This window comes from Ammospiza caudacuta, chromosome 11 (assembly GCF_027887145.1).
Source record: "Ammospiza caudacuta isolate bAmmCau1 chromosome 11, bAmmCau1.pri, whole genome shotgun sequence".
In the NCBI taxonomy this organism is placed as follows: domain Eukaryota; kingdom Metazoa; phylum Chordata; class Aves; order Passeriformes; family Passerellidae; genus Ammospiza; species Ammospiza caudacuta.
The window spans coordinates 13,128,902-13,143,158 of NC_080603.1; the positions used below are offsets into that span (position 1 = coordinate 13,128,902).

At 40.2% G+C, this 14,257-nt stretch overlaps 1 protein-coding gene across 2 annotated transcripts; it reads left to right on the plus strand.

Moving 5' to 3' along the window:
* Positions 1-5,611: 5,611 nt before the first annotated feature.
* RNF7 (ring finger protein 7) lies at positions 5,612-12,061 on the plus strand. Of its 2 annotated transcripts, none has more exons than XM_058812150.1 (3): positions 5,612-5,804; positions 8,825-8,872; positions 10,323-12,061. In XM_058812150.1, exons 1-3 carry the CDS (start codon positions 5,627-5,629, stop codon positions 10,439-10,441), a joined length of 345 nt encoding a protein of 114 aa, XP_058668133.1. In that variant the 5' UTR covers positions 5,612-5,626; the 3' UTR covers positions 10,442-12,061. The 2 variants fall into 2 exon arrangements, with proteins under 2 accessions (XP_058668133.1, XP_058668135.1); XM_058812152.1 differs by having other exon boundaries at positions 5,627-5,797; positions 10,323-10,379.
* Positions 12,062-14,257: the final 2,196 nt, after the last annotated feature.

The window sequence follows — 14,257 nt, forward strand, 5'->3', positions numbered from 1 at the left end:
AATCCTTGGGAATTTGACAGTGTTTAAAAAGTTTGTAATTATTAGTCTGCTGAGTTGAAAGATAGCTGGCACTGTGTTGTTAGGGTTAGGTGACTCATTTTTTTTCTTGTTACACTGATTTGTGTTCCATTACCTGTGCTGTGCACCAGGATGGGCTGTAGAATTTGTCAGAACTATTTAAAATATATTGCATGTGGAAAAAAAAGTTTACTTTTCTCAATCTGCTTTTTTTTCTTTATGTAATCTGGGCACTTTTTTTGCCACCCACTCTCCCCTCCTGTTCCTCTGGGCATTTTTTATAAGGAAGTTTTGTACAAGTGCTTTTTAGTGCACTGAGGTGTTTTGTTTCCTTGTGCAGAGAACTGACCTGTTGTCCTTTGTTGCCAGCATGGAAGTTTTTGTCAGGAGTCACAGTGCAAACCTTCCAGCAATTTTGATAAATTTTGATTAATCTTTAGTAAGATGTATTAAGTCCCAGTATGAGTGGTCACTACATTTGCAGAGATTTGAAAGCAGAGGAATATAAAGTTGGAAGTACAGGAGGAAAATTTTTTCAGTGAATAATTTTTCAGTGAATTAAAAATAAGAATTGCATGTGTTCTGTAATGATTACAGCAGATTGATCCTTTCTTTTCTCTGCTAATATGCTGCCATCTCTAACCATTCCACTAACCAGAGTTTTCTCTAACCTGTGACACCAGAAGGGCATTCCCATTTCAGATCTGTAGACATGCCACTTAGTGGCAGACTTGGTAGTGTTGGGTTAACAGTTGAGCTTGATGATCTTAAAGGTCTTTCCTAATCTAAACTATTCTATTAATAAATGTATGATAAATGCTTTACAATACATTACCTTTAATTCCTGGTCAGCTGTATGGCAAAGTTTGCAACATTTACTCACATGTGATAAGGACACATCCTGTATTATGTTAAGAATAGCATACACATCAAATTAAATTAGGCCAATAAGATTCCAGTAAGAAGCAACTTCTAGTAGAATGGACAAATGCATGAAATTTAGTTGAAGTTCTTACTTACAGAAGCATATTTAACTAAGGTTGGTGTGATTTATTATGCACATTAAATAAACCAGAAATTCTTTAATAGCAGTAAGGAGAGTATATCAGTGTTACTGTGTCCAGCTGTGATGAGACTGCTGCTAAAATACTTTGTGTATTCCTGGGATTGATCATCATAAACAATGTTAAAAAAAAATTTCAGAGTTGAAGAGCAGAGTTGCAAGCATTGGAAATATAGCCTGTAATTCAGCTAAATTACTTTAAAAGGCATTGTATGTACCTAAATCAGGGACAAAAATGTTGAAATTGGTTGCTGTGCAATGAGAATAAGATATTAAAAGATCCAGTGGCTGCAGTGTTCAGGAAAGGCTGTGCTTTGTAAGCATTTAATTAGGTACAAAAATTAAGAATTTTAATTAGGTATTCTTGGTAAGAATATTTTGGATATTTTTTTTTACTAAAAGCAAATATATGACCTTGCTGAAATGCTTTTAAAATATTCTTTATGTTAATAAATGCTTATGGCAAGTAACAAAATTCATCCATCTTGCTTAATACAATTTTCCATAGAAGATCTTGTATGATCAAGATTTTTAAGTGTTTGAGTCCATCATTATTTTAGCATAATTACTACTACAAATGCCATGGCAGTTGTATGGAAGTCTAGTTAACAATTTCACTGAAAAGAGGATGTAAATCATTATACAGATTTTAGAAACTTTAAATCCAAACAATTGGATCAAAGAATTTGTTTGCTTTAAGGGATTGTGAATTGTTCCCCACTTTCATCTTTTCTTTTTTGGTCATTCCTTGTACACAGGGAAAAAAACCCGAGAGGATTATAGAACAGCCAGAGTAAACCTACTGTGGAGTTCAAGGCTTACAGGTGAAAATCTCCTACCTGCTCCCTCTGACTTCTCCGAAGTTGCAGGATATCCCGTGCTGTGTGGTGGCAGACTGCAGTGTGTCAGCAGCAGGGAGGGAGGCTGCTGAGTGTATCCTGAGCAGCAGAGGCTCCAAGGGCAGCAGCACCTCCCTCCCTCCCTCCCTCCCGGAGCTCAGCTGCAGTTCCTGGGGTTTAGCTCAGCCCTCGCCTGCTGCTGCTGCTGCTGAGGGTACAGAAACAAGCCTGGAAGAAGCAGGGAGCAGAGACAAAATGAGTTAGAAGGAAACTCCCCTTTAAGAATCAAGTGATTTACAGTAATGCAGCAGTACAGACCTGACAATTAGCTGCATCTTTCACCCACAGACATTTAAAGTACTTAATGAAAGAAGGGGAAGTATCTACAGTTCAGTCTCTTCTTTCCATACCAGGTAACTTCAGGCACTGTCCTTTGTATAGCAATACAAATTTGGAAAGTCCAAGAGGAAAGATAGAACTTTTTGAAACACAAACAATTAAATAATTCATCTAGCTACCTCCTGAGTAGATCATTTATATTCCAGTTGAGTTCCTCCATGCTGTCATGGTGTGACATTTATAAGGGTTTGTTATTTTATTGTTATTTATATATATACTTGAATTTAAATGCACATTTTTGGCACTACCTTGGCCAAAATCTAGAAGTAGAAATGTAGGTCAAGGTAAAAAAAAATAGTTGTGACATGGTACACAGGATATAACACCTGCAAAGGTGAATAATGAGAAGTAAAGTTCACCTGTGCAACACCTTCCAGTAATTTAAATATGTGAGTAAAGGGAGTTTCTATAGGCAAGTTACACAACTTCTCTTTGTAGTGTTTTTATTTTTGTTTGGGGTTTTAGGGATTTTTTTTTTTTTGAGGAGTGGTGGTCTGGTGGGGATTGGAGGTCTAGATTTGCTAAGAGTGGCTTTTGGAGTCCATCCTGATATTAGGCAGGATCCAAATATCAGAGAGATGTTAAAAATAATAGGACAGACTGTGCTACCTCACAACTTTATAGGAAGTGTCTATATTTCAAAATAGGAGGGGGCTGTGCCCCTGCACAACAACAGAGCAATATAATTTGGTTTCCAGTTTTCAATTGAGAATGCAGTTCTATTCTCAGACAGCTAACTACAGTTAAAATAGGCAAAAATTTATCTTCACACATTTTCTAAATTAAAGAATGGATATGAGATATACATGGAACCTGAAAATCAACACTGTTCAGAGGTAATTGTAATAGCTGAGATTTACTCCACAGTAAAACAATTAGTGAACAAAAACACAGTATAGAATTTCATAAAGCAGTCAGGGGTCTTTGTGTCTCTGGTTTTTAATCTCTGCTGCAGAAGGAGACATGGATGAGCCAGGGTGTTGTGTGAAGAATGGAGAAGTTCCAAGGGTTTAGACTTGATCAAAGCAGCTCAGCAAAGTCAGGATCTCTTTAGTGTCTAGTGACACAGGGTTTTCCATTAAAGCAGAGAAGTTCATTTGCAGAAGTCATTAAGGCTTATTTTAAAATAACTTCTGTAAGGATTTCCCATCTGTGTATTATGTGTCATGAACTTTTGTTTCACTTGATGCATTTAAGAATTGGAATTATTGCTACTTAGTCTTTGAGCTCATTCCTGGACTTTATGGAGTTCATGCCCAATCACATACATTTATAGGAATATCAGGATCCCTTTGCTATGCTGTGCAGCAATATATTTGTGTGATTTCCTCCCATGCAGTGAGATGCTCCCAGTGCAAAAGCACACAGTTTATTCCACTACATTGTTTCCCTAACTCATGTTGTGATTTCCTTTATATTTCTACATGCCTACTACATGCTTCTATTTCACAGAAGCTGTACTTATCAGCATTGGAGTCTGTTTTCCATTTTGGCAATTGCAGCTGGCAGCTTCAGTAAGCCCTTAGGAGCTGCTACAGGTGGGTTTGTGACAGGTGGTGGTGTGCTCATACACTGCTGTTCCCTGTGCTGTCTTCCTGTCTTGCAGCCCCGCTGTAGCCAAATCTCAGCCCCACTGGCCATTAATAGACCCATGTAGCATACTCCTATAGGGAAAGAGGCACAGAGAGACACAGATAACCAGAGTTTAAGAAATAGTTTTGGCAGAGGAGTATGCTTAAGTTGTTTTCCTTGGCAGATAAATTGACACGGTCCTCAAGTGTTTTGATATATGTTAATCTATTGACAGAACAAACAGTAAGTGGGATAATACAGTCCAGTACAGGCATCTGTTGGCCAAGATAAATGTATACTTACATAACTGTTCTTTGCATTATCATAAAAACCTGACATTTTTGTCAAGGCTTTGTTTTTAATAAAAATAATTTTCACAGAATCTCAGAATCACTAGGTTGGAAGATACCTTCAAGATCATAGAGTCCAACCCATGCTCTAACATCTCAACTAAACCAAGGCACCAAGTGCCACATCCAGGCTTCTTTTAAACACATGCAGGGGTGGTGACTCTGCCACCTCCCCGGGCAGGCCATTCCAGTACTTTATCACTCTTTCTGTAAAACACTTTTTCCTAACATCCAACCTATATTTCTCTTAGTGCAGCTTAAGACTGTATCTTCTTGTTCTGTCAGTGCTGCCTGGAGAAAGAGACCAACCCCACCTGACTACAGCCACCTTTCAGGAAGGTGTACACAGTGATAAGGAGACCCCTGCCTCTCCTTTGCTCCAGGCTGAGCACCCCCAGCTCCCTCAGTGCTTCCTCACAGGGCTTGTGTTCTTTTTTTCCCCATTCTGCAGTAAATTTGCTTTAATTCTAGCTGAACAATCCCTTGATGGGCTGAAAGGAACTTGGTTTGAGTTATCATTTTTAGATATTAAATTTGGAATGTTTTCAGTGAATGAGATGAGCAAATGCCCACTCTGAAAAATGTGGTTTTTATTTACAATGAAAACCAGTGACAATGTACATAGGGAAAACCCTCTGAAGGAGCTGTCGTGGTTTGCACCGCTGTCCCTTGTGTCACCTCCAGTTGTGTGTGGCTGCAGGGGACAGGTGAATTACAGACTGCCAGAACTACTCCTCAGACATGCCTTGGAATTTTTCTTACACAGCTCTTTGGCTGATAAAATAGCAACAAAATCATTTTTAGGTGGGAAGCTATCACTTTATTTCTCTAAGGCAGTATGGACAGAGTCAAAGGTGCCTGTGTCATATTTGTTCTACTTTCACTGCTAATCTAAGTGTGGTTTGTATTTGACTTTGCATCGTGTACAGCACGTGTGATGGTTTGACAGCACTCAACCACAATTATAATCTCTCTCATAGTTTGCTCTTAGAACTGAATAATTGCATCAGTTAGGGATACAAGGCAAATTGTATAAATCTAAAAACTCCAAAACTTCAACAGAATTTTCTTTTTTTTTAAACTCTATTTAGAGGTAGTAGACAGTTTACATAGCAGAAATTAAATGTACCTTTATATATATATATATTTTAAACTTTCTGCATTACATCTTGTCCCAGCAATTCAAATTCAGAAGTGCCATGATGGTTTTTTAAATGGACAGAAAAGAATGATGAGTTTAAGGAGAGGAGCTGGCAAAGGGAATTGAACGGTGTGGATCGAGAGAAATGTGAATCACCGCTGCCGCTCCGCGGGCGGGGCTGCGCTGCCGCTGCCGGAGGGTGGCGCTGCCGCCCGCGCGGCCGCCGCGTCCCCGCCCCTCCGCCATGGCCGATGTGGAGGACGGGGACGAGCCCGGCGCCCCCCACTCGCTGTCGGGCTCCGCGGGCTCCAAGGCGGGCGCTCCCGACAAGATGTTCTCGCTGAAGAAGTGGAACGCGGTGGCCATGTGGAGCTGGGACGTGGAGTGCGATACCTGCGCCATTTGCCGGGTGCAGGTCATGGGTAAGCGCCGGCCGGGCCGCCATGGCCGCAGGGCGGGGGGCCTGGGCCGGGCCTGGGGCCGTGCCCGCCGGCCTGGGCACGGCGGGCGCAGGGCAGAGGCGCGGTTTCCGGCAGACGGGGGGGCTGATCCCTCCCGCCTCCGCTTCCTCCTCCGCGCCTTCCCGGAGGAGGAGGAGAAGGAGGAGGGCCCCGCGGGGGCCGGGCCGCCGCGCTCCAGGGGCCGCACGAGTGCCCCCCTGGCCGGCCGGGCCGCGCTCCGTGCGCGCCTCACGCAGGGCCTGGGCCCCGCCGGGTGCTCCGTGAGCGGCCCCGGCAGTGCAGGGCCGCCCTCGTCGTGAGGGCTGGTGCTCGTCTGAGGGCAAATCCCGCAAGCACCTATTTACAGCCGGGCTGAACCGAGGGCTGCGTGCGTGGGGCTGCTCTTTATGGGCTGGGTTTTGTTAAGGCGTTTTTGTTAGGACTGTTTTTACGAACCAGTTACGGATGTACGTAAAAATTCATTTTTCAAATCTGTTAAACCAAGGTGTCTTACACTACTCTACAAGCGTGATTACTGCTGCAGTTTAACAACCACAAATGTACTGTGAAATCTGTTGAGTAAGGGGTTAATTTACTTGGTTTTGAAATCCACAGACTGATTGAAAGCACCTTCATTGTTGACTGATATTACTGTTTTCTGACATCTTTGTTAAATATGGTATTTATCTTGGTTCTTGGAAAACTGTTTAAATTCTTCCTTCACTGTGTGTGCGTATCCCATTTTTACTCTTGGGCTGAGTCATGCTCAGTATAACTGTCCTCTCACTTGGGTGTGCAACACTTGGGCAGGACAAAGGGCCCAGCATCCCCTCCCGAGCACCTTGCTTTTGTAGGGCCAGGAACCATGATACTGAAATGAAGTCAGCATTTGATTTGACAGAAAAGAGGCAAAATAAAGCAATTCTGTCACTTCTCATAAATGTATTTTGCTGGGAGCCTTCTGTGGAACAGAGGAGGCAAAAGGGTGTACAAGAGGAAAAAAGGGGAAGCACAGGCTGAAGTGGTGGGAAATTGATCTTTAACATAAGCATGTTTTGAAGATTATTTGCTTTTTTATGGTAAGCAGAGACCACTCTGGAAATGTGAAATTGGCTTCCTTTGCCGTGTAAACCATAATTTAAAAAATGTAACAAAATCTTATCCAGAACTATTGTAAAAGTTAAAAAAAGTCACATTTTTTCATAGCTAGACCAAGGGAGTACTTTTAATCTGAAACTAGCAAAAAAAAATCTGAAAAAATCTAGTAACCGTTTTTTGGGAACGAACCACATTGTTAGTATGTGAAACTTGATCATTTCTGACGTCAGTTTAGCAATTTCGCGTTGACCCTGCCAGAGCGGGTCTGGCTCCTGTAGAGCCACTGCGTCTGCAGTAACCTCAGGTGGGAGGCAGTGCCAGGCTGGGACTGGCACTTGTTGAAGGTTAGTTTGACTTTTGCAGGGAAGGAGGTGTTAGCTGGCTCTGTTTTCTCCTCGTTTAACTCCTTGAACCAATGTGGCCTTAGATGCACAAGGAAAGAGACAAAAATGCAGGTGTGAGCTGGGAAGCGCAGGATTGCAGCTGGACTGGCTTTGCTGTCCTTATTTCAGTCTGACCCCCTTGGGCTTGTGATGCAGGAGTGGGGACAGGTTACTTTGGTGTGGTGGCAGCGATTTCTGTCCTTGGCACTCTGTGCTGAAAACTGCAGCTCTAGGGCTCCACAGGGCAGCTGATTTATTGTGACTTTCTGCTGTGACCCCAGGTCAGTGGGCTCCCACACACCATGACACAAACTGAAGCACTTCAGCTGAATCACTTCAGCTCAGTCTTCCCAGCACCTTGGCCCTTAACTGCTGTTGAAGTACAAATTGTAGGGATAGACAACAGGAAAGTTTTGCTTTTACCTCAATGAAGAAAGGGCAGCTGTTTCAGAGTTCTGTCCTCTTTGTTCTCTATTACCTGAGAAAAGGAGGAATGTCTGGCAGATCAATCTAAAATATAAATACTGGCTCTATCTGGCAGAGACTGCAACAATACTCAAATCTAAATTCCTGTAGCACATTATAGTTTTGTCTTGTGGGAGAATATGGTCCAACCAGTGACATGTAAGCCAGATTCAACATCCAGAACACTTACTTAAACTAGTTCCTTTTCTTTGGAGGAGATGAAGATGTGTTTGCTCACATAACAGTTGAACACTTTCTGTTGTCCATGATTTGTGCACCTGTGTCTGTGGCAGCCCGTGTTGGGGCAAAGGAGAAGCAAAGGTGTTTTTCCACTGCACTGTGTGGCACAGTGGGAAGCCTGGAAGTTGTCACTCTTGTGTTTTACTGAGTCCTGGAGCTGCCATCCAGTCCCAAAGCCACAGACTGGAATGCATAAGGATGATAAATATTTTTAATTAGATATTGTTCTGTATTTATTACCATATATTATCAAATGTACCACTATATTTGTATGTTTGTGACTCCTGTGAAAATTAAATGCAGGTACTTGTTAAGGGAAGCTACTATAAAAAGTAGTAGATGGTGGGAGTTGTGGTGAGAGATGCACAGCCTAAAAAATCAAAATTGTGAATGACTTCCTTAAAAGGAAATGCTGACATGTGAAAAACAAAGTCCTGTAATTAGGGTTTGGCTTTGTGCTTGCTCTGGTCTTAATATGCCTGAGTGCCTTGGCACAAATCTATGGGCTTTTATATCTACAAAATGGAGAAGGCTTTTTTTCAGCAAAAGTTATGAAAATACCAAAGCAATGGAAAATAAACAAAACATGCTGGAGAGTTCAGAGTCCTTCTGATCTCTTTCAGATATATATTTCATTGTCATTTGCACAGTTTTAGAATTGAAGGGGACTTTAATGTTAAAGAGCTGAACTAGACATCAAAACTTGAGCTTTTTACCTCTGTAAATTTGTATTAGAGTTTATATTTTCCTCTGACAAAGCTATTCTTAAGATGGAATCCTGAGAATCAAATTGAGTTTGTTCTTGTTTACTTTTAGATGCCTGTCTTAGATGTCAAGCTGAAAACAAACAAGAAGATTGTGTTGGTATGTAGTGACTTCATTCGCTTGTTTTTCAATTGAAGCTTCTCTCAGTATGGTGCATTTTAAGGTTTGAAGGGAATACTGATTTTATTAATGCTCAAAAGTAAACTGTTTTGGTGTTTTGTCCTACATTGTATCATCTTTCTACATTAGTAATACTTTATGCTTTATTTTTGAGCGTTAAAAAAATCAGTTTTCATGTCAGCTGTGCTGTAAAACAAACCAGCTTCCAATTTCCTGTCAACACATACACAGCTAAGAGGTTTAGGTTTCTTTCATTGTGGGCATATTTGAGATCATAATGTAGATTTTTGAAGTGGGTAGGAAAAAGCTGCTTTTTTCTTCAGAGGTGCATGCCAGAAAGTACAATGGTAGTGCAAGTAAAAATCCTCTGTTCTGAAATAAATGTGTGTCTGAGATAGAAAGTGGTATTTTTCCCACTCACAATTCAGAGATAATGAAGGCAATGACTTGGTTGTTCACTTTTCATTTTCAAAAGTGGAATCACTTCAGTTTAAGCATAATCATACTTTCAGTGCCAATGTATGCAAAAGAAGGTCTTAATTCTGAGTGTTTAAGTTGCAAATAGTGAAAATTATCTCAAAGAATTTGCTTTAAACCTTTAAGACAACTTTTAAAGCAGTGGTAAACCTTTCCATGCTGTTGAGCTTTGTGTTTTGAAGTGTATTGTCTCAACAAAGCCACTGGGGTTTTTTGATGATAGTTTTAATGGGAATAGGGTTTTCCTGTTCAAGATAACGTTAATTGGCTTGCTAAGTATTTAAGATAGACAGGAAAAATATAATTTACAGCACTCCTTTGATTGGTACCCTTGTGGTCTTGTGAGGAAAATGTGAGCTAATAAGGGAAAAAAGCAAAGTTCTAAAACATTATTCAGGAGTAAATGGGTAACAATTTTTGTAGTGTTGGAATAGCTGTAGCCTATGAATAACTCGTGTTGTAAAGTCCCATTTTAGACTATATACTGTGTCACACGTGCCTCCCTGCTGTCACACATTGCAGTTCAAACAGTGCCTTTCACATGAGAATTTGGTGATGCACTCTGCTGTGATAGTGAGTCATAGTGCACTGGCTTTATGTTGGTACTGGGGAGGATAAAGGGAAAAACTTTCATAGTTACACTTATTTCCTGCATAGAACACATCCCTAAATGTGTTCATACAGTCACAAAACCCTGTCCCTTTATACAAGAAGGTGAGAATATATGTGTTTCCTTTTTTAATGTTTGGAAGGAAGTAAAAGCCTTGATGGTGGAACGCATTATGATCAGGATGATTGTGATAATCCAACCTCAGGAGATAAATCAGTGATGACCTGTTTTGTCTGAGGTTTCCAGTGGTTATAAATATTTGAGAGTGATAGTTTGAATCTTGCTGTAGGAGTTGATTGAAGAGCTGAGTGTGACTGGAACATGTTCTTTCTTCTCTTTCAGTGGTTTGGGGAGAGTGCAACCATTCCTTCCACAATTGCTGCATGTCCTTGTGGGTGAAACAGAATAATCGCTGTCCCCTCTGCCAGCAGGACTGGGTAGTCCAGAGAATAGGCAAATAAAATCTGGAAGGATTTCTTTCTGTTGCACTTCCTGGAATGGTGTGTGTGTTATGGCCTATGCTGATGCAGAACAGAAGGTGTCCATCAGGTGACTCAGTGGCTTTGCCTGCTCCAGGAGCAGGGTGGGTTTGGGGCAGGCCTCTGGCTGCTCCAGGTGCAGGCCATGGGCAGTCAGGCTCACTGCAGGGTTCCACAATTCAAACTGGAGATGCTGCTTCAACAAATGTATCTGCTATGATTAGAGTGTTCTCTGCATCAGAGCACAGAAACTTAGTGCTGCAGATTATACCCTAAACACAGAGCATTTAATCTTTTTCCATTGATAAATGAATCAAATTGAAAGGGTCACCTTACCTGGTCTGATACACTGCATAGTTTACTTTCAGGATAAAGAAAATGTTTCCTAAGTACTATTGTATGCAAAAACACAGTCAGCGTGTTTTTTAAGAAATTATTCTGAGTTTTAACCTAAAATTGACAGTGTATAAAAATTTGCTATGTGCTTTTTCCATGACACTCTATTAAACATTTCTAATTTAGGGTTTCTTTATGACTTTTGTTTTCTTGTATCTCTAAATCTGTTGCTCTGTTATATTCTATACATGATTTCTACAATCATAACATTAAAATTTAACCATGTTAATAACTTTTTTAATTTGTATTTCTGTTAGTGATTATGGAGACATGTATTTTTAATCCAAAGATTTTTTGTACAAAGCCATGTATTTGATATCAGTTAACTAGAGGTGTAGGCAATCTTGCTGGTTAGCTGATTAATATAGGAAGTAAACAAAAGTGATAATTTAAGTGACCCAAGGAAAGAAGGCACTTATTAAATCTAAGGAAAAAGGCTAAATTGTGATTTAATGAAAATTTGGTTAATAGAAATATCTTTATTATCTTTTTATTGGTCACAGTGTTTTGGAAGCATTTTTTTCATTTTTGTGGAAATCCTGAATGTATCATCTTTGAATTTTTTCTTACAGCTGTTTAAGTGCTTGCCTTTAGGTTTGTTTTTTCCTTAAATATCCAAATTACTATGAATCTGAATATATGCTGTGGGATTTTTAAAATATATGTAACAGAGAGGTAGAATTATTGCTTTCAATCTGTAACAAATTCAGGCTTAATAAAATGTTCAATTAATATGGGTAAAATTGAAGCAATATATTATGCATTGTTTACTTCAAAATTATCATCTTTAATGTTTAATGTGTTTCTCAGTAGATGTGTTTCTATCTAATTCTAAGTACATTTAAAGAGGTTTATCTTCACTGTATGAAGTAGTTCCAATCTCTGTATCATCAAGCATATTGCAGAATTTACTGTGGGTTTGTTTAATATTGTAATCTTGGTTTTTAAGATGTGATTTTTCAAATGTAGATTTTGTTTAATTACACACTGAGATAAAAAAATCCTGAGTCACTGTTACACTGTATCAGTTGTTACTATGCCAGATGATGTCTGTCTTAAAACTCAAATGTAAAATATATTAACAGTAGTAATGAAGTGCCTCTAGCATTTACATGGTTGTGGAGTGTTTCTGTTTGTGTAAAAGTATTCCCAAAATTCTTGCTAAAAAAGCAATCAGAGTGGACATGAAAATAAAGTTTAGCTGTCACAGTCAAACTGTATCTTACCTACCACCTGACCTCTGGTAATGCCATCTGGTCCCATCAGAGGACTTTCTTCATTTTTCTTTGGTTTATAGGTGAGTATGGAAAGTACCAAACCCTGCTTCTAGCTCATGTCATGTGCATGGCAAGAGTAGCTGAGAATTACAGTTGTGGAAGAGTTTTTCTAAGTGTCAGCTCAAAGGGGTGTTGACACAAATGAGGTAGTAGGAAAGTTAATGTTGAAATCAAAGCAGCTGATATTTTTGTGTATCTGTTTGCATATTTTAAGTATCTTGTTGACCAGTAATTGAGGTTCATCCAGAACATAAGGTAATGAATTTTAAGTCCTGCATATTTTCTCTGTGATTTAGTGGTTAGCCTAAGTCCCAGTCTTTCTATGAGCTCTCCACCAGAGAACTTCTCCAAACCACACCCTGAGATGGCTGATTAGCATGGTGGTTAGTACATCCCAGTACATCTCTGTGTCCAGTTCTGCAACTGTTCACCTCTTGAAATCAAAAAGAAATCAGTTTTGCTTCTCACCCAAACATATTGTTTTATGAGCAGGTAACACTACCTTAAATGGCCATTGTCAACTCATAGATTAATGCTGATCTGCTTTTCTCCAGTGTTTAATAAATGCTGAGCAGATTTGGATAAGTCAGCAAGCAAATCTCAAAAGTGACTGGAGTAATGAGTATGTGTTGAATCATAATATTGTTTGATTTTGCTTTTCATGAAGTTATGCTATTTTAGAGAAAATTTATGTTCCACAGAAACTGGGAAAGAGTCTAATTGAATACAATGGTCTTTGGAGCTGTAAATATGTCTTATGCAGGTGCCATAAACATTAGGAATTTTCTTGATTTGCTTAGGCATGAGTATACAAATAGCTGGAGTAAGCTTGAGTTCAGCCTTAGGGCCCCAGCTACCAGCCATTTGTCCTGCTGCTCTTGAGCTGTGGTGGATATTCTGGCCAAACATTAAAAAGACCCTACTGAATTTTAGGAAATTAAAACCTTTATTTTTAAAAAAATAGCTGAAATTAAAGCTTTGCTACCTCCTTTCATGCCTTTGTCTACCCAGGGTATTATAGGAATGTGTTGCTGCAGGCCCCGTTTTCAGGACAGCCAGCAGCAGAATTCCCCATTTCTCCTGCTGGCTCCTTGCAGCGTTGCCCACGCTGTGGCTGCTCTGCTGAGCTCTTTATGTAACCTCCCACCCTGGGCAGAGCTGGCCAGGCTTTCAGGTGTCTCCTTCCAATTCCCCCTGTTCTCATGCACACACAGCAGCTTGCAGTGGATGGCCCTCTCCATCACTCCTAGAGAAACACCTCCATGGCAATTCTGTAGAGTGCAAGCACGAGTTTTATGTCAAATGGATTCAGTGTGGACAGGATTAAGCATGTAAAAACAAAACACTGCATGGTTGTAGAATGGCAAAATGCCAAGAAGGGCTTAACACTTATTGTAGGGAGTCTGAAAGGTGCCTGTTATTACTCTTGATGTTTAGTTTTTGTGATTCAGCTTTTCAGCTTGCTGTAAGATTGTGAAAAAAGAAAAAAGACACTTGACCTTGACCTCAAGAGCACAGCTTGACCCCAGTGTTACTTCTTTTCTTGTTCTCATAATACTTTCCTTATATTTAAGGAAAGTTTTAACAGCCAAACCACCTGACCCCACAGCAGAAGGAGACTTAGCCTAGTGAGTGCCACACATAATTTTTATTCTTTTGAAGGGAAAAAAATGCCTTCTGGTAGGCAGCAGTGCAGGTGGAATTTGCCTTCACTTGATTATAATCAGCTTTGTCCCTTTGTTGATGTCACCTCAGCTATATGTTGTTGCCACCTTCTTATCCAACCACTTTCTGTCATAAAGCTCAGCAGGGAAAATAAACTGAGGCCAAAACAACATATGGAAGGGTCTTGGCAAGATTTGGCTGTTCACTTGAAGTGTTTTTCTTTTTTTCTGTGGGTAGGAGATGAAGTCAGAGCCATGTTGTTTCATATAGAAGGATCATTATTTTTAGACCAGTGGCAGTTCTTAGCCTCTGCATGTAATCTGCTCAGACAGAGCCACGCAAGGCAGCAGGGCTTGCATGAACTGTCTGTGAGGCTCAGTCACTGATGTTGAATATAACTTGAGCTTTGGAGGTGTGAATGCTCAAAGCATGAGTTGTGGGATTCATCTATATCAAGATC